This window comes from Scyliorhinus canicula, chromosome 23 (genome assembly GCF_902713615.1).
Source record: "Scyliorhinus canicula chromosome 23, sScyCan1.1, whole genome shotgun sequence".
In the NCBI taxonomy this organism is placed as follows: domain Eukaryota; kingdom Metazoa; phylum Chordata; class Chondrichthyes; order Carcharhiniformes; family Scyliorhinidae; genus Scyliorhinus; species Scyliorhinus canicula.
This window is the reverse complement of record NC_052168.1, coordinates 639,841-658,522: the sequence shown is the minus strand read 5'-3', so window position 1 is coordinate 658,522 and position 18,682 is coordinate 639,841. Positions and strand designations below refer to the sequence as shown.

General features: G+C 51.7%; 1 protein-coding gene across 1 annotated transcript in view; it reads left to right on the top strand.

Annotated features, from left to right (window-relative positions):
* Window positions 1-17,587, top strand: part of LOC119956610 (leukocyte antigen CD37-like) — a 55,216-nt gene extending 37,629 nt beyond the window's left edge. Inside the window, exons 5-8 of the mRNA XM_038783948.1 lie at window positions 2,543-2,650; window positions 6,181-6,384; window positions 10,042-10,125; window positions 16,346-17,587. Coding sequence (XP_038639876.1) covers window positions 2,543-2,650; window positions 6,181-6,384; window positions 10,042-10,125; window positions 16,346-16,423 — 474 coding nt within the window. The 3' untranslated portion in view covers window positions 16,424-17,587. The remainder of the gene's footprint in view (window positions 1-2,542; window positions 2,651-6,180; window positions 6,385-10,041; window positions 10,126-16,345) is intronic.
* Window positions 17,588-18,682: the final 1,095 nt, after the last annotated feature.

Here is an 18,682-nt window from a genome sequence, read left to right as displayed (position 1 = left end):
AGGAAACCCCAAGTGTCTTTGAACATCCAAGTTTCTCACCTTTTAAAGAAAATCATGTTGCTTTTCTACCCCTTCGATCAAAATGAGTAACTTCACATTTCCTGACATTATCCATCTGCCATCTCGATGCTCCCTCACCTCAAATCACAGTGCAGAAGGAGATCATTCAGCCCATCGAGTCTACACTCATCATCCGAAAGAGCCCTTCATCCACACCCAGGTCCCAAAAGAGAAAATGCTGGAAAATCTCAGCAAGTCTGGCAGCATCTGGAGGGAGAGAAAAGAGCTAACGTTTCGAGTCCGATGACTCTTTGTCAAAGCTAACAGACAGAGAGAGTGGGAAATATTTATACTGTGGAGTGAGAATGAAAGATGAGTCATAGCCACAGAAACCCAGGGAAATGGGATGCTAATGGCCACAGATACCAAGGGAAACCGGGTGCTAATGGCCACAGAAACCCAGGGAAACCGGGTGCTAATGGCCACAGAAACCAAGGGAAACCGGGTGCTAATAGCCACAGAAACCAAGGGGAAACCGGGTGCTAATGGCCACAGAAACCAAGGGGAAACCGGGTGCTAATGGCCACAGAAACCAAGGGGAAAGAGTGTTAATGGCAGTCCCCAGAGAGAACAAAAGATGTGAAAGGCCAAACAGCAGAGAAACTAACATCAGAGGATGAACTGTGACAGGTGTAGATGGGGGGGGGGGGGGGGGGGAGACATGGGTGGGAGAGAGGGAAAGGGGGAAGCAAAGGAGAGAAAAGGTAGGGGGGTAAGATAGCGGGGAATATATATGAAGAAAGACAAGAAAGAACGAAATGGTAAAAGACAGTTAAAATGAAATGAAAACAAATGGGTCGAGGTGGGGCTGATCATCTGAAGTTGTTGAATTCGATGTTCAGGCCGGAAGGCTGTAGCGTGCCTAACCGGAAGATGGGATGCTGTTCCTCCAGTTTGCGTTGCGCTTCACAGGAACATTGCAGCAGGCCAAGAACAGGCATGTGGGCATGGGGGCAGGGTCTTTTGTTAAAATGGCAGCGGGAAGGTCAGGATCCTGAATGCGCACAGACTGAAGATGCTGAGCAAAGCGATCACCAAGTCTGCGTTTGGTCTCTCCGATATAGAGGAGGCCACATTGGGAGCAGCCAATGCAGTAGACCAGATTGGAAGAGATGCAAGTGAAACGCTGCTTAACCTGGAATGAGTGTTTTGGGCCTGGAATGTTAAGCATGGAAGAGGTAAAGGGGCAGGTGTTACACCTCCTGCCATTGCATGGGAAGGTACCATGGGGGATGCGAGAGGTACTGGGTATGGTGGAGGAGTGGACTAGATTGTCTCGGAGGGAGCGGTCTCTGCGGAATGCTGACAGAGGGAGTGATGGGGAGATGTGTTTGGTGGTGGCATCACGCTGGAGTTGGCGAAAATGGCGGAGGATTATGCTTTGCGTACGGAGGCTGGTGGGATGAACGAGGGGGACTCTATCCTTGTTCTGGGAGGGAGGGGAGGGGGCGAGGGTAGTGGCGCGGGAGATGGACCGCACACTGTTGAGGGCCCTGTCAACAACTGTGGGTGGGAAATCACGGTCGAGGAAGAAGGAAGACATTTTCGAAGCACCATTTTGGAAAGTGGCATCATCGGAACAAATGCGACGGAGGCAAAGGAGCTGAAAGGGACGGAGTCCTTACAGGGTGTAGGGGGCGAAGAGCTGCCGTCCAGATAGCTGTGGGAGTCGGTGGGTGTGTAGGGGGCGAAGAGCTGCCGTCCAGATAGCTGTGGGAGTCAGTGGGTGTGTAGGGGGCGAAGAGCTGCCGTCCAGATAGCTGTGGGAGTCAGTGGGTGTGTAGGGGGCGAAGAGCTGCCGTCCAGATAGCTGTGGGAGTCGGTGGGTGTGTAATGGATATTAGGGGGTAGTCTATTGCCGGAAATGGATACAGAAAGATCAAGGAAGGGAACGGAAGTGTCTGAGATTGACCAGATGAAAGTGATGGAGGGCTGGAAACTGGAAGTGTCAGAATGTCCAATTCACCTAACAGCACGTCTTTCGGGACTTGTGGGAGGAAACCGGAGCACCCGGAGGAAACCCACGCAGACACGGGGAGAACGTGCAGACTCCGCGCAGACAGTGACCCAAGCCGGGAATGGAAACCGAGACCCTGGCGCTGTGAAGCAACAGTGCTAACCACGGTGACACCGTGCTGCCCACAGACCATTCTAAAATCTAAGGAATTTTGGAAAATCGCAGCCAACACATCCACTATCTCTGCAGTTATCCCTTTTAGAACCTTAGGATGGAGGCTATTGGGTCCTGGGGATTTGTCAAATTCTGGACCAGTAGGTTTCCCCAAAACATTTTCTCTGCTGATATTAATTTCCATAATTTCCTCAAGTTTTAGTCCCTTGAAACTTTGGGCTGTTTTACTAAGTTAACAAAGTTGGATAAATGCAAGTTGTTCTAGCTGCTCTGGAATTCTGGGCTTGGGAAATCCACAATCAGTGAGTTTGCTGCAGTTCACTTTCCAATGTCCTTCTGATCGTTTGTTAGATTGAGAAACATCTGGGCCTTGCTGTGAAGGGTCTGATTGAAAAGTACGAGAAGGATGATGGGAAAAGCGAGAATCTAGAAGAGAGTTGGGACTTCATCCAATTCCAAGTGAGTTTGAACATTGATGGGCGGGTTAAACGGTCTGTGTCGTAACATCTGGGAAGAAGTTTGCAGCCAGTAGTGTTCACAAATGAATACCAGTGATCACTGTCCATCCCGGTCACTGGGAATCCCGGTGATCACTGTCCATCCCGGTCACTGGGAATCCCAGTGGTCAGTATCCGGCCTGGTCACTGGGAATCCCAGTGGTCACTGTCTATCCCGGTCACTGGGAATCCCGGTGGTCACTATCCGGCCCGGTCACTGGGAATCCCGGTGGTCACTATCCGGCCCGGTCACTGGGAATCCCGGTGGTCACTGTCCATCCCGGTCACTGGGAATCCCGGTGGTCACTCTCCCGCCCGGTCACTGGGAATCCCGGTGGTCGGTATCCGGCCCGGTCACTGGGAATCCCGGTGGTCACTGTCCATCCCGGTCACTGGGAATCCCGGTGGTCACTGTCCATCCCGGTCACTGGGAATCCCGGTGGTCACTGTCCGGCCCGGTCACTGGGAATCCCGGTGGTCACTGTCCATCCCGGTCACTGGGAATCCCAGTGGTCGGTATCCGGCCCGGTCACTGGGAATCCCGGTGGTCACTGTCCATCCCGGTCACTGGGAATCCCGGTGGTCACTGTCCATCCCGGTCACTGGGAATCCCGGTGGTCACTGTCCGGCCCGGTCACTGGGAATCCCGGTGGTCACTGTCCATCCCGGTCACTGGGAATCCCAGTGGTCGGTATCCGGCCCGGTCACTGGGAATCCCGGTGGTCAGTATCCCGCCCGGTCACTGGGAATCCCGGTGGTCACTATCCCGCCCGGTCACTGTCCATCCCGGTCACTGGGAATCCTGGTGGTCGGTATCCGGCCCGGTCACTGGGAATCCCGGTGGTCACTGTCTATCCCGGTCACTGGGAATCCCGGTGATCACTGTCCATCCCGGTCACTGGGAATCCCAGTGGTCACTGTCTATCCCGGTCACTGGGAATCCCGGTGGTCGGTATCCGGCCCGGTCACTGGGAATCCCGGTGGTCACTGTCCATCCCGGTCACTGGGAATCCCGGTGGTCACTCTCCCGCCCGGTCACTGGGAATCCCGGTGGTCGGTATCCGGCCCGGTCACTGGGAATCCCGGTGGTCACTGTCCATCCCGGTCACTGGGAATCCCGGTGGTCACTATCCCGCCCGGTCACTGGGAATCCCGGTGGTCACTATCCCGCCCGGTCACTGGGAATCCCGGTGGTCACTATCCCGCCCGGTCACTGGGAATCCCGGTGGTCACTGTCCATCCCGGTCACTGGGAATCCCGGTGGTCACTATCCGGCCCGGTCACTGGGAATCCCGGTGGTCACTATCCGGCCCGGTCACTGGGAATCCCGGTGGTCACTGTCCATCCCGGTCACTGGGAATCCCGGTGATCACTGTCCATCCCGGTCACTGGGAATCCCGGTGGTCACTATCCGGCCCGGTCACTGGGAATCCCGGTGGTCACTGTCCATCCCGGTCACTGGGAATCCCGGTGGTCACTGTCCATCCCGGTCACTGGGAATCCCGGTGGTCACTGTCCGGCCCGGTCACTGGGAATCCCGGTGGTCACTGTCCATCCCGGTCACTGGGAATCCCGGTGGTCACTGTCCATCCCGGTCACTGGGAATCCCGGTGATCACTGTCTGAAATGAAATGAAATGAAAAGAAAATCGCTTATTGTCACGAGTAGGCTTCAATGAAGTTACTGTGAAAAGCCCCTAGTCGCCACATTCCGGCGCCTGTTCGGGGGGGCTGTTACGCGAACCCGGTCACTGGGAATCCCGGTCACTGGGAATCCCGGTCACTGGGAATCCCAGTGGTCACTATCCCGCCCGGTCACTGGCAATCCCAGTGGTCACTATCCGGCCCGGTCACTGGGAATCTCGGTGGTCGGTATCCCGCCCGGTCACTGGGAATCCCGGTGGTCACTGTCCATCCCGGTCACTGGGAATCCCGGTGGTCAGTATCCGGCCCGGTCACTGGGAATCCCGGTGGTCAGTATCCGGCCCGGTCACTGGGAATCCCGGTGATCACTATCCCGCCCGGTCACTGGGAATCCCGGTGGTCACTATCCCGCCCGGTCACTGGGAATCCCAGTGGTCGGTATCCGGCCCGGTCACTGGCAATCCCGGTGGTCACTGTCCATCCCGGTCACTGGGAATCCCGGTGGTCGGTATCCGGCCCGGTCACTGGGAATCCCGGTGGTCAGTATCCGGCCCGGTCACTGGGAATCCCGGTGGTCAGTATCCGGCCCGGTCACTGGGAATCCCGGTGGTCACTATCCCGCCCGGTCACTGGGAATCCCGGTGGTCAGTATCCGGCCCGGTCACTGGGAATCCCGGTGGTCACTATCCGGCCCGGTCACTGGGAATCCCGGTGGTCACTGTCCATCCCGGTCACTGGGAATCCCGGTGGTCACTGTCCATCCCGGTCACTGGGAATCCCGGTGGTCACTGTCTATCCCGGTCACTGGGAATCCCGGTGGTCACTATCCGGCCCGGTCACTGGGAATCCCGGTGGTCAGTATCCGGCCCGGTCACTGGGAATCCCGGTGGTCACTATTCGGCCCGGTCACTGGGAATCCCGGTGGTCAGTATCCCTCCCGGTCACTGGGAATCCCGGTGGTCGGTATCCGGCCCGGTTACTGGGAATCCCGGTGGTCGGTATCCGGCCCGGTTACTGGGAATCCCGGAGGCCCGGTCTGGATGGGTGCCTCGGTCGCATCTTGCTCAATGGTGACACCACCAAGCCTATAGGTGTTTAGCGCCGCCAGTTGGGCTCCTTTGGTATTGCAGCCAGAATTCCCAGTAATGGGAGGGGCCGATTTCATAATCATTGCATTGGGAGTTTGGTTTTAATATTATGTGGGCAGGGGCCATGAAATCATGTCTTCTTCATTCTTAGTGCTCATTAGAATATTCCTAATACTTAAAAAATGTGTAAATGGATTACTGAATTAGGAACATAGAATGCTGGAGCATGAAGGAGGTAATTTTATTCTTGTGTCTCTGCCGGTTCTCTTGCTCGAAATTTGGGTCATTTTCCTCTGCCCAACACCACCTTCAAATCCAATTAATTCCCTTTAGAAAATTATTATTGGACCTTCTCCCGTCACTGCCTCAGTTATCCAAATCACTGAATTCGGGGAGGAGAAAAATTCTTTTTGTTCTTGTGTCAATCATCTTAAATCTGTCTCAGTTACTCCTTATAGGGATCTGAGGGAACAGGCAATGAATTTTAACAGAATCCAATTTGAACAGAGTGCTTTATTCCAGGGTGGAGCAGAGATTCTGAACTATCACAGAACTTAGCAACAAAACAGAGTCTCTGATTCATCTGACATATCAGTGAGAGAACTCTGCTCCCAGTTATAGTCAATATTATCCCATTTATTCTGTTCGTCCACTGTAAAATTCAAATGTCACAGATTGGGTAGGAATATGCTGGCTGGCCCAGGAATGTAAGGGAACATCAAGTGTAATCATCTCCACTAAACTGTACCCCTCATTTCCAGTTCTCTTGTTGCGGTTGGAATAGTTCTCAGGAGTGGATGAAAAACTCTTTCATCAAAAAGAATAATTCTGCAGGAGCAATTGGAAAGTACGCGGTTCCCTGTTCCTGCTCTCGTTCCTTCGCCCTGAACAACATCACCTACAACAGCACTGAGCAGACAGGGTTTTGCCACATCCCCAGCAACCCACTCATCGAAGAGCTGAAGGTAACAGTTCAGAATTCATGTTTCTAGTCTCTTGACTGTCAGTTCGGAGCCCACGGGCGGGGGCGGGGGGAGGGGGGGGGGGTGTATGGACAGTGTCCGGGGGGGGGGGGGGGGGGGTGTATGGACAGTGTCCGGGGGGGGGGTGTATGGACAGTTCGGGTCCGGGGGGTGGGGGGGGGGGGGGGGGGATGGGGGTGTATGGAGAGTGTCCGGGGGTGGGGTGTGGGGGTGGGGGGGGGGGAGGATGGGGGTGTATGGACAGTGTCCGGGGGTGGGGGGGGGGGGGGGGGTGGGGGGTGTATGGACAGTTCGGGTCCGGGGGGTGGGGGGGGGGGAGGATGGGGGGGGGGGGATGGGGGTGTATGGACAGTGTCCGGGGGTGGGGGGGTGGGGTGGGGGGGGGGGGTGTATGGACAGTTCGGGTCCGGGGGGTGGGGGTGGGGGGGAGGATGGGGGGGGGATGGGGGTGTATGGACAGTGTCCGGGGGGTGGGGGGTGCGGTGGAGGGGGGGTGGGGGGGTGTATGGACAGTGTCCGGGGGGGGGGGGGGGTGTATGGACAGTTCGGGTCCGGGGGGTGGGGGGGGGATGGGGGGGGGATGGGGGTGTATGGACAGTTCGGGTCCGGGGGGTGGGGGGGGGGAGGGTAGGGGGTGGGGGGGTGGGGGGGTGGGGGGGTGGGGGGGGGGGAGGATGGGGATGTATGGACAGTGTAACACAGACCAAGGGATTGATTATGAGGGGAAAATAGAATTTGAAAAGAAACTAGCGGGGAATATAAATACTGACTGTAAAAGTTTCTATAGATGTGTAAAGAGACACAGATTAATTAAATACTGATGTACATGGAACATGCAGTGCAGAAGGAGGCCATTCGGCCCATCGAGTCGGCACCGACCCACTTAAGCTCTCACTTCCACCCTATCCCCGTAACCCAATAACCCCTCCGAACCTTTTTGGTCACTAAGGGCAATTTATCACGGACAGTCCATCTAACCTGCATGTCTTTGGACTGTGGGAGGAAACCGGAGCACCCGGATGAAACCCACACAGACACGGGGAGAACGTGCAGACTCTGCACAGTGACCCAGTGGGGAATCGAACCTGGGACCCAGGCGCTGTGGAGTCACAGTGCTAACCACTGTGCTACAGAGCTGTCCCCTTGCAATCAGAAACGGATGAATTCCTAGCAAGGAACATAGAAATGGCCGAAGAACTAAACGCCTACTTTGCTTGTCTTCACAAAGTAAGTCATAAATAATGTACCGGAAATTCGGAGACACACAAGGGAGGAACTGAAGGAAATTAGTAAAGAAATGGTTTTGGGGAAATTATTGGGATTGAAGGCAGACAAATCTCCAGGGCCTGATAATCTTCATCCCAGATTACCTAAGGAACTGGCCCTAGAAATAGTAGCTCCCGGTGGCCATTTCCAAAATTCTTTGGACTCTGGAACGGTCCCTACGGATTGGAGGGTAGCGAATGTAACCCCGCTATTCAAAAAGGGAGGTAAAGAGAAAACAGGGAACTATAGACCAGTGAGCCTAACGTCGGTATTAGGGAAGTTGCTGGAGTCCAATATAGTAATGTTTATCAGTGTCACAAGTAGGCTGACATTAACACTGCAATGAAGTTACTGTGAATAGCCGCCTGTTCAGGTACACAGAGGGAGAATTCAGAATGTCCAATTCGCCTAACAGCACGTCTTTCGGGGCTTGTGGGAGGAAACTGGAGCACCCGGAGGAAACCCACGCACACACGGGGAGGACGTGCAGACTCCACACAGACAGTGACCCAAGCCAGGAATGGAACCTGGGACCCTGGCGCTGTGAAGAAAAAGTGCTAACCACTGTGCAATATCAAGGATTTCATAACATCGCATTTGGAAAGCAGTGGTGTAATCAGACAAAGTCAGCACGAATTTATGAAAGGGAAATCACGCTTGACAAATCTAGTAGAATTCTTTTCAAGATGTAACTAGTAGAATTAGATAGATAGATAGAACAGTACAGCACAGAACAGGCCCTTCGGCCCTCGATGTTGTGCCGAGCAATGATCACCCTACTTAAACCCACGTAACCCGTATACCCGTAACCCAACAATCCCCCCATTAACCTTACACTACGGGCAATTTATCATGGCCAATCCACCTAACCCGCACATCTTTGGACTGTGGGAGGAAACCGGAGCACCCGGAGGAAACCCACGCACACAGGGGGAGGACGTGCAGACTCCACACAGACAGTGACCCAGCCGGGAATCGAACCTGGGACCCTGGAGCTGTGAAGCATTGATGCTAACCACCATGCTACCGTGACCAGGAGAGAATGGATGTGGTTTATTTAGACTTTCAGAAGGCTTTCAACAAGGTCTCACAGAGCAGATTAAGATGTAATGTTAAAGGACATGGGATTTTGGGTAGTGTCTTGAGATGGAAAACTGGTTAGCAGACAGGAAGCAAAAATTTGGAATAAATGGATACTTTTCTGATTGGCAGGCAGTGACTAGTGGGGTACCGAAGGGATCTGTGCTGGGACCCCAACTGTTCACATTATATATTAATGATTTGGACGAGGGAACAAAATATATTATCTCCAAATTTGCAGATGATACAATGTTGGGTGGGAGGGTGAGCTGTGAGGAGGAAACGTTGCTTCGATAGCTCGGATGGTAGAGCAGAGGACTGTAGAGTTTACAAAGAGCTGTGAGGAGGATGGAGAGATGCTTCAGCGGGATTTGGACAGGCTGAGTGAGTGGGCACGTGCATGGCAGATGCAGAATAATGTGGGTAAATGTGAGGGTATCCACTTTGGTAGCAGAATAAGAAGGCAGATTATTATTGAAATGTGTGTAAATAGAGAGAGGCGGATACTCAGCGAGACCTTGGTGTCCTCGTGCATCAGTCGCTGAAAGTAAGCGCGCAGGTACAGCAGGCAGGGAAGAAGGCAAATGGTATGTTGGCCTTCATAGCGAGAGGATTGGAGTACAGGTAGAGGGATGTTTTACTGCAATTGTACAGGGCATTGGTGAGGCCACACCTGGAGTATTGGGCGCAGTTTTGGTGTCCTTATTTGAGGAAGGATGTTCTTGCTATGGAGGGAGGGCAGCGAAGGTTTACCAGGCTGATTCCTCGGATGGAGGGCCTCATATGAGGAGAGACTAGGTTGGGATTAGAGGAGAGTGAGGGAATCTCAATGAAATTTATAAAATTCTAACAGGATTAGACAGGGTAGATTCAGAAAGAATGTTCCCGATAGTGGGGGGTGGGGGGGGGGGGGGGGGGGGGGGAGTCCAGAACTAGGGATCATAGTTTGAGGATAAGGGGTAAACCTTTTAGGACTGAGGTGAGGAGAAATTCCTTCACCCAGAGAGCGGGGAATCTGTGGAATTCACTACCACAGAAAGTAACTGGGGCCAAAACATTGTGTAATTTCAAAAAGGAATTAGATACAGCTCTTGGGGCTAAAGGAATCAAGGGATATGGGGGGGAAGGCGGGATCAGCCATGATCATAATGAATGCCAGAGCAGGCTTGAAGGGCCAAATGGCCTCCTCCTTATATTTTCGATGTTTCTATCATGGATGCCAGTGTCCAGGTGGATTTTGTTGATGGGTAGAGAACGTGACATTTATGGAACTGACTTGGTTTCTTTTCACAGAGCTGTCAGATGAACGTGTTTGAATGGATTCAGGAAAATATCTTGAGCATCATGATTGTCTCCATTGGTATCAGTTTAGTGGAGGTAAGTGAATGAGTCCAAGAAAGGCCGGAGCCATTCAATGGGAGCTGCCACGGAGTTAGCACAAAGACCACCATCAGGTCAAGAGTCAAACTCACAACTTTTCATTCAATTTGGAGATTTCTTATTTAAGATGTGAGGCCAATGGGGACAGTTTGGGGGGTTGAATGGGGGGGTTTGGGGGGTTGAATGGGGGGCACGATTTGGGGGGTTGAATGGGGGGGTTTGGGGGGTTGAATGGGGGGGTTTGGGGGGTTGAATGGGGGGCACGGTTTGGGGGGTTGAATGGGGGGGTTTGGGGGGTTGAATGAGGGGCACGGTTTGGGGGGTTGAATGGGGGCGCGGTTTGGGGGGTTGAATGGGGCGGTTTGGGGGGGTTGAATGGGGTGGTTTGGGGGGTTGAATGGGGGGGGTTGAATGGGGGCACGGTTTGGGGGGTTGAATGGGGGGGTTTGGGGGGTTGAATGAGGGGCACGGTTTGGGGGGTTGAATGGGGGCGCGGTTTGGGGGGTTGAATGGGGGGATGATTTGGGGGTATGGGTTGGGGTATGAATTGAGGGGCCATTTGGGGGTTTGAATGGGGGGGCGGTTTGGGGGGTTGAATGGGGGGCGGTTTGGGGGGTTGAATGGGGGGGTTTGGGGGGTTGAATGGGGGGGCGGTTTGGGGGCTGAATGAGGAGACGGTTTGGGGGGTTGAATGGGGCGGTTTGGGGGGTTGAATGGGGGGCGCAGTTTGGGGGGTTGAATGGGGGGCGCGGTTTGGGGGGTTGAATGGGGCGGTTTGGGGGGTTGAATGGGGGGGTTTGGGGGGGTTGAATGGGGCGGTTTGGGGGGTTGAATGGGGGCGCGGTTTGGGGGGTTGAATGGGGGGGTTTTGGGGGGCTGAATGGGGGGCAAGGTTTGGGGGGTTGAATGGGGCAGTTTGGGGGGTTGAATGGGGGGCACGGTTTGGGGGGTTGAATGGGGCAGTTTGGGGGGCTGAATGAGGAGACGGTTTGGGGGGTTGAATGGGGGCGCGGTTTGGGGGGTTGAATGGGGGCGCGGTTTGGGGGGTTGAATGGGGCGGTTTGGGGGGTTGAATGGGGGCACGGTTTGGGGGGTTGAATGGGGGGATGATTTGGGGGTATGGGTTGGGGCATGAATTGAGGGGGCATTTGGGGGTTGAATGTGGGGGCGGTTTGGTGGGGCGAATTGTGGGCAGTTGAGGGAGTGAACGGGGGGAGATGCAGTTTTGAGGGTGAAAGGCAGAGTTTAGGAGAGGATCCTGATGTTTGCCATTGTGTTTAGTTCTTCCAGCTGCTCAGTATCATTGCCTATTGTAACCAGCCCCTGTGTCTGAGAGAGACTTGCAGCACGGCCTCCTCGACTACTCACCTCCTGACTCTTCCTGTCAGGTGCCTCTGGTTTCCATTTGGCCTGGTTTCCGTTTGGCCTGGTTTCCGTTTGGCCTGGTTTCCGTTTGGCCTGGTTTCCGTTTGGCCTGGTTTCCGTTTGGCCTGGTTTAAATGTTCAAGAAATGGATTTACTTGAGCTGGATTTAGATTTGATTTGTTTATTGTCGTGTGTACTGACGGGAGACGAACTCTCTCTGAATAGAAACTTCCTCCAAGGTGCTGTTTGGATTGTGTGTGTTTGAGGAGGTGAAGCTGGATGATCTATCTGGCTACAAATTGCAATCACATGGTGTCTTTAATCTAAAACCAAATCTGTGGGGCATCATTGATGGGAGGGACGATTCAGAGAGAAAGACAAATTCCTGTTTTTAATAAAAAAGCTGGAATTTGAGAAGTGGAGGAGGGAATGTTTTGGGGAAGAAGCTTAAGGTGTGGCTAAATTATGGAACTTAGTTCTGAACAAATGAGAATGATCTCATCATTGTCTGTAGAATTCCCCTCCCATCTCCGTGCTCTCAGGGTATGTGGTTACTGCAAGATGCACTAAGGTGTGTCTGACACCTGGGATTAGTCACTTTACTGCTTACTTTTCTCAATTTTGTAGTTTTAGTTGCAACTGAGGGGAAAATATCGCTAGGGAAAGTTGTGAGTGAGCGAGACCATGGTGCAGGTCGACACGAGCATGCAGGGTGTGTGAGCATGCAGGGTGTGTGAGCATGCAGGGTGTGTGAGCATGCAGGGTGTGTGAGCATGCAGGGTGTGAGAGCATGCACTGCCAGGAATTGTAGCCGCCCCCCCCCACCCCCCCCCACTGAGCTGTTAATGGTGATATTTCAGTAAGGTGGCAACATCTAAAGGGAACTGATATACTAATTGTGATTTGCTTGCATTTTGCTCAGAGATGTCCACATTGAATACTGGCAAGGTAACTCCTACTTGTGTGACCGTGTGCTGTTAACTTGTCACTATCGATTTTACTATCTTGTTGTCCATGATTGAATTTTGACAGCTCATTCAGCCAATATATTGACTGCAATAAAGTTGGCGTGTGGGGGACCCATACCCCAGTGACAGAGAGAGTGTGTGTCCCGTGCCCGTGTGTGTGTGTCCCGTACCCCTGTGTGTGTGTGTCCCGTACCCCTGTGTGTGTGTGTCCCGTACCCCTGTGTGTGTGTGTGTCCCGTACCCCTGTGTGTGTGTGTCCCGTACCCCTGTGTGTGTGTGTCCCGTACCCCTGTGTGTGTGTGTCCCGTACCCCTGTGTGTGTGTGTCCCGTACCCCTGTGTGTGTGTGTCCCGTACCCCTGTGTGTGTGTCCCGTACCCCTGTGTGTGTGTCCCGTACCCGGGTGTGTGTGTCCCGTACCCCTGTGTGTGTGTGTCCCGTACCCGGGTGTGTGTGTCCCGTACCCCTGTAGTATCCCGTGCCCGTGTGTGTGTGTCCCCCGTGTGTTTGTGCGTGTGTGTGTCCCCCGTGTGTTTGTGCGTGTGTGTGTCCCCCGTGTGTTTGTGCGTGTGTGTGTCCCTGTGCGTGTGTGTGTCCCTGTGCGTGTGTGTGTCCCTGTGCGTGTGTGTGTCCCTGTGCGTGTGTGTGTCCCTGTGCGTGTGTGTGTCCCTGTGCGTGTGTGTGTCCCTGTGCGTGTGTGTGTCCCTGTGCGTGTGTGTGTCCCTGTGCGTGTGTGTGTCCCCCGTGTGTTTGTGCGTGTGTGTGTCCCCCGTGTGTTTGTGCGTGTGTGTGTCCCCCGTGTGTTTGTGCGTGTGTGTCCCGTGTGTTTATGTGTGTGTAAGTAATCTCTGGGTAGGGAATTAATTGAGTCTGTTCTTGTTGAACCATTTCCAATGCAATCTCCTTTCCCATCTCACTTCTAGTTTGGGCTCCTCATTTTTTCCTTCATCCTGTGCCTGGAAAAATGTCAATCCAGAAATGCGACCGGGCAGTTGCAGAGCTTGTTAACATTATCCGCAGATCTCTCTAGAATGTTAATACATTTGCAGCCACATGGAAAACACAGAGAGGCAACAGCTGATTTGTCCAAAGTAACAGCAGAGACTCAGGAACAAGGAGAGATCTTAGAGACAGCAGCTGAATTATCCAATATAACAGCAGAGACTCAGGAACAAGGAGAGATCTTAGAGACAACAGCTGAATTTCCCAATATAACAGCACAGGCTCAGGAACAAGGAGAGATCTTAGAGACAGCAGCTGAATTTCCCAATATAACAGCAGAGACTCAGGAACAAGGAGAGATCTTAGAGACAACAGCTGAATTATCCAATATAACAGCAGAGACTCAGGAACATGGAGAGATCTTAGAGACAACAGCTGAATTATCCAATATAACAGCAGAGACTCAGGAACATGGAGAGATCTTAGAGACAACAGCTGAATTATCCAATATAACAGACTCGGGAACAAGGAGAGATCTTAGAGACAACAGCTGAATTATCCAATATAACAGACTCGGGAACAAGGAGAGATACCTGATGTTTCTTAGTTGACGGAGAAATTATTTCTCTTAAAGTTAAGAAAATGTCTTTGGAAACTTGCACTATATTCGACTGAATAAAAGTTGAGATAGGGGAAAATTAAGAAGCAGCTGTATTATAGAACATAGCACAGTACAGGCCCTTCAGCCCACGATGTTATGCTGACCATTTATCCTAATCTAAGATCAACCTAACCGACACTCCTTCAATTTATGGCAGTCCATGTGCCTGTCCAAGAGTCGCTTAAATTTCCCTAATGACTCCTTGACTCCACCACCTCTGCTGGCAGCGCATTCCACGCACCCACTGCTCTCTGTGTAAAGAAATAACCTCTGACATCTCCCCTATACCCTCCTCCAATCAACTTTATGTCCCCCCGTGACAGCCATTTCCACCCTGGGGAAAAGTCTCTGGCTATCCACTCTATCCATGCCTCTCATCACCTTGTACACCTCCATCAAGTCACCTCTCTGCCTTCTTCGCTCCAGTGAGAAAAGCCCTCGCTCCCTCAACCTTTCTTCATAAGACATGCCCTCCAGTCCAGGCAGCATCCTGGTAAATCTCCTCTGTACCCTCTCCAAAGCATCCACATCCTTCCTATAATGAGGCGACCAGAACTGGACACGATATTCCAAGTCTGGATTAACCAGGGTTTTATAAAGCAGCAGCAAAACCTCGCGGCTCTTAAACTCAATCCCTCTGCTAATGAAAGCCAACACACATTCTTAACAACCCTATCAACCTGGGTAGCAACTTTGAGGGATCTATGTACGTGGACCCCAAGATCCCTCTGTTTCTCCACACTTCCAAGAATCCTGCCTTTTACCCTGTATTCAGCATTCAAATTCTACCTTCCAAAATTAATCCCTTCACATTTATCAAGGTTGAACTCCATCTACCACTTCTCAGCCCAGCTCTGCATCCTGTCAATGTCCTGTTGTAACCTGCAACAACCCTCAACACTATCTACAACTCCACCAACCTTTGTGTCATCAGCAAACTTACTAACCCACCCTTCCACTTCCTCATCCAAGTCATTTATAAAAACCACAAAGAGCAGAGGTCCCAGAACAGATCCCTGCAGGACACCACTGGTCACCGACCTCCAGGCGGAATAGTTTCCATCCACTACCACTCGCTGTCTTTGGGCCAGCCAATTCTGTATCCAGACAGCCAAATTTCCCATGCCCCCTAACTTTCTGAATGAGCCTACCATGGGGAACCTTATCAAATGCCTTAGTGAAATCCATATACACCACATCCACTGCCAGACCTTCATCAATGTGTCTCGTCACATCCTCAAAGAATTCAATGAGGCTTGTGAGGCATGACCTGCCCCTCACAAAGCCATGCTGACTATCTTTAATCAAACTATGTTTTTCTAAATAATCATAAATCCTATCTCTCAGAATCCTTTCCAATATTTTGCTCACCACAGATGCAAGGCTGCCTGATGTGTAATTACATGCTTGTGTTGTGAGGAAGGGTCAGAATCTAATAACAAAGTCCCTATTATGAAGCAATTGTTGACGAAGCCCTTCATCAATGTTGCCCACTTTCCATCTTTAGCCGGAAGCCATCTGTTTGATTGGTGATATATGCATATTGGCAGGTGGCACGGTGGTTAGCACTGTTGCTTCACAGCGCCAGGGTCCCAGGTTCGATTCCTGGCTTGGGTCGCTGTCTGTGCGGAGTCTGCACGTCCTCCCTGTGTCTGCGTGGGTTTCCTCCGGGTGCTCCAGTTTCCTCCCACAAGTCCCGAAAGATGTGCTTGTTAGGTAAATTGGACATTCTGAATTCTCCCTCAGTGTACCCGAATGTGGCGACTAGGGGCTTTTCACAGTAACTTCATTGCAGTGTTAATGTAAGCCTACTTGTGACAATAATGAAGATTATTATTACAATTGGTGTTCCTACCCTGATTGGAGATGGGTCAGACTGATGGCATTCCACCCTAAGCGACGGAGATCAGTAAATGTGGTTGTGAACCTTTGGTAATTAAATTCTCTGTGATACGAGTAATGAGAGGGAACGGGAGTGATATCACTCATTCAGAGATTTCAGTTAACGTAATCCCATAGCTGGAGGAACTGGCCTGAATGGTCCACATAAACAAATGGGGCAGACTGGACACGGAGTTGTCCCAGCTATCCCTCACCTTGACCGTCAGTGGACACCCGTATATGGCCATTGGGGGCACATTTTCACTGTGTGTCTGTATGCAAGGACTCGACTCCATATCGGGTCAGAGCTCACCCTGGATATATATGGAGTGGGTGTTTAACTTCTGTATTGAGTGGTGTAGTTTAATGGTACTCACATTGATTCTCTCTCCTTTCCACAGCTCTTTGCGATGACGTTATCGATGTTATTGTGTAGGAATATCGACCCAGATTACGACAAGCTTGTTCGCTTTCAGTAACTGCAAGGCTTGTGAAAGAATGGGATCCAATGTGTTTTATTTTTGTTTGTAACTTCCTTCAGGAACTTTACTTCCACTTTGTGCTTAATCCTTTTTGAGGATTGCAGTTGGGACTTGGGATCATAACAACAGGTACTGAACCATCTCCGGAGGAGGCATTATTCAGTATTCAGACTGGGAGAAATGAACTGTTAATGCTGAACTCTGGTCGCCCAACCACAACCTCCGTATAACTCACCCAACATCAATTCAGTCAACTCGACCCAACCCATTACATCCAGGAGCTGTGAGCCCAAATCGAACCTTGGGTTTTTATTTACTTTTACTTGTCGATTAACTCATTAACATGCACTGTCCATATTGGAATATGACAAAGATACAGAGGATAACCAAGATCTTCCCAAAGGAATTGTGGTGAATGGAGATTGGATGATGGAGATGCAGGTTCAAGAAACCTGGTAAAAGAAAATTGAATGTGGACCACTTTTGAGGTTTTCTTTGATGGTGTTTTAGAGCTGCCTATTATAGAATCATAGAATTTACGGTGCAGAAGGAGGCCACTCGGCCCATCGGGTCTGCACCGGCCCTTGGAAAGAGCACCCTACTTAAGCCCATGACCTCCACCCTCGCCTTATAACCCAGTAACCCCACCTAACCTTTTGGACACGAAGGGGCAATTTAGCACGGCCAATCCACCTAACCATATGACCAAAATAGGAAGAGCAGATGTGATGCCTTGTTCAATTATCGGTTGAGGTTTATTGGGAGAACGTGTACTGTGGTTAACTGTACGCAGCTAACTGCTCCAATGTTGTCCCAAAGATTCGGGGGTGAATATGTTGACCAGTGTGTACAGACCAAGCGGGTCTTGGGCACAATGCTTGGTGTGTGTTAAGTTGTCTGATCTGAGCACATAAGGTGATATAAGGACTCAACTTGAGGAAAATCAAGGCTCCTAATTGCTGTCCAGGGTCTTGTCTACCTCTAGCCCCTGACATTGCAGAGCTCCCTCAGTACCTGGTTTTCAGTGTTATAGACAGTGAACGCACATCTCAAACATCCAAGTTTGAACTCTATCAGTATTCCTGTATAAAAATCCCAGCATCACTTCCCAATTTTGATTTATATCTTTAATAAAACATTCAATAAATATGTTGGACTTGGCGCTTTCTCTCTCCTTTTCTATTTGAAGTCAGTTTTTTTTCTTTACTCTTTCTTGAGATGTGGACGTCCATTTGTTGCCTATTTCTCGTTGCCCTTCCTGGGCCTGATTTCAGAGAGCAGTTAGTTTGCTGTGGATCTGGAGTCCATGTAGGTGAGACGACCAGGTAAAGCCGCCATGTTTCCTTCTCGAAAAGGCATTCGTGAAGCAGATGGATTTCATGACAATTGTTAATTTAATTTTCACCATCACTGGCCTGACTTTATATTGCAGATTTATTAACCGAATTTAAATAGTGACAGCGGGGCGGTGCGCTCCTGTCCCCGGAGTGTTAGTGTGGATGTGTGCATTACCAGGCCAGTGACAGTACCACAATTCCACCACGCCCCTCGGTGAAAATATTTTATATTTTAGGCATTTCTGATTTAAAGGGAGAGGCAAGTAATCCTTGACCGACATCACAAACTGCTCCAAACGCAGAGTCACAGCCAACAGGTTTGTTTGGGCTTTGAAAACTGCCTGTCCGGTGTGTGCTGGGAATACCGGGATCAGCTCCCTGCTGGGAACACCCGGATCAGCTCCGTGCTGGGAATACCGGGATCAGCTCCGTGCTGGGAATACCCGGATCAGCTCCGTGCTGGGAATAACCCGGATCAGCTCCGTGCTGGGAATACCCGGATCAGCTCCGTGCTGGGAATACCGGGATCAGCTCCCTGCTGGGAATACCCGGATCAGCTCCGTGCTGGGAATAACCCGGATCAGCTCCGTGCTGAGAATAACCCGGATCAGCTCCGTGCTGGGAATAACCCGGATCAGCTCCGTGCTGGGAATACCCGGATCAGCTCCGTGCTGGGAATACCGGGATCAGCTCCTTGCTGGGAATAACCCGGATCAGCTCCCTGCTGGGAATAACCCGGATCAGCTCCGTGCTGGGAACACCCGGATCAGCTCCGTGCTGGGAATACCGGGATCAGCTCCGTGCTGGGAATACCGGGATCAGCTCCGTGCTGGGAATACCGGGATCAGCTCCGTGCTGGGAATACCAGGATCAGCTCCGTGCTGGGAATACCCGGATCAGCTCCCTGCTGGGAATACCC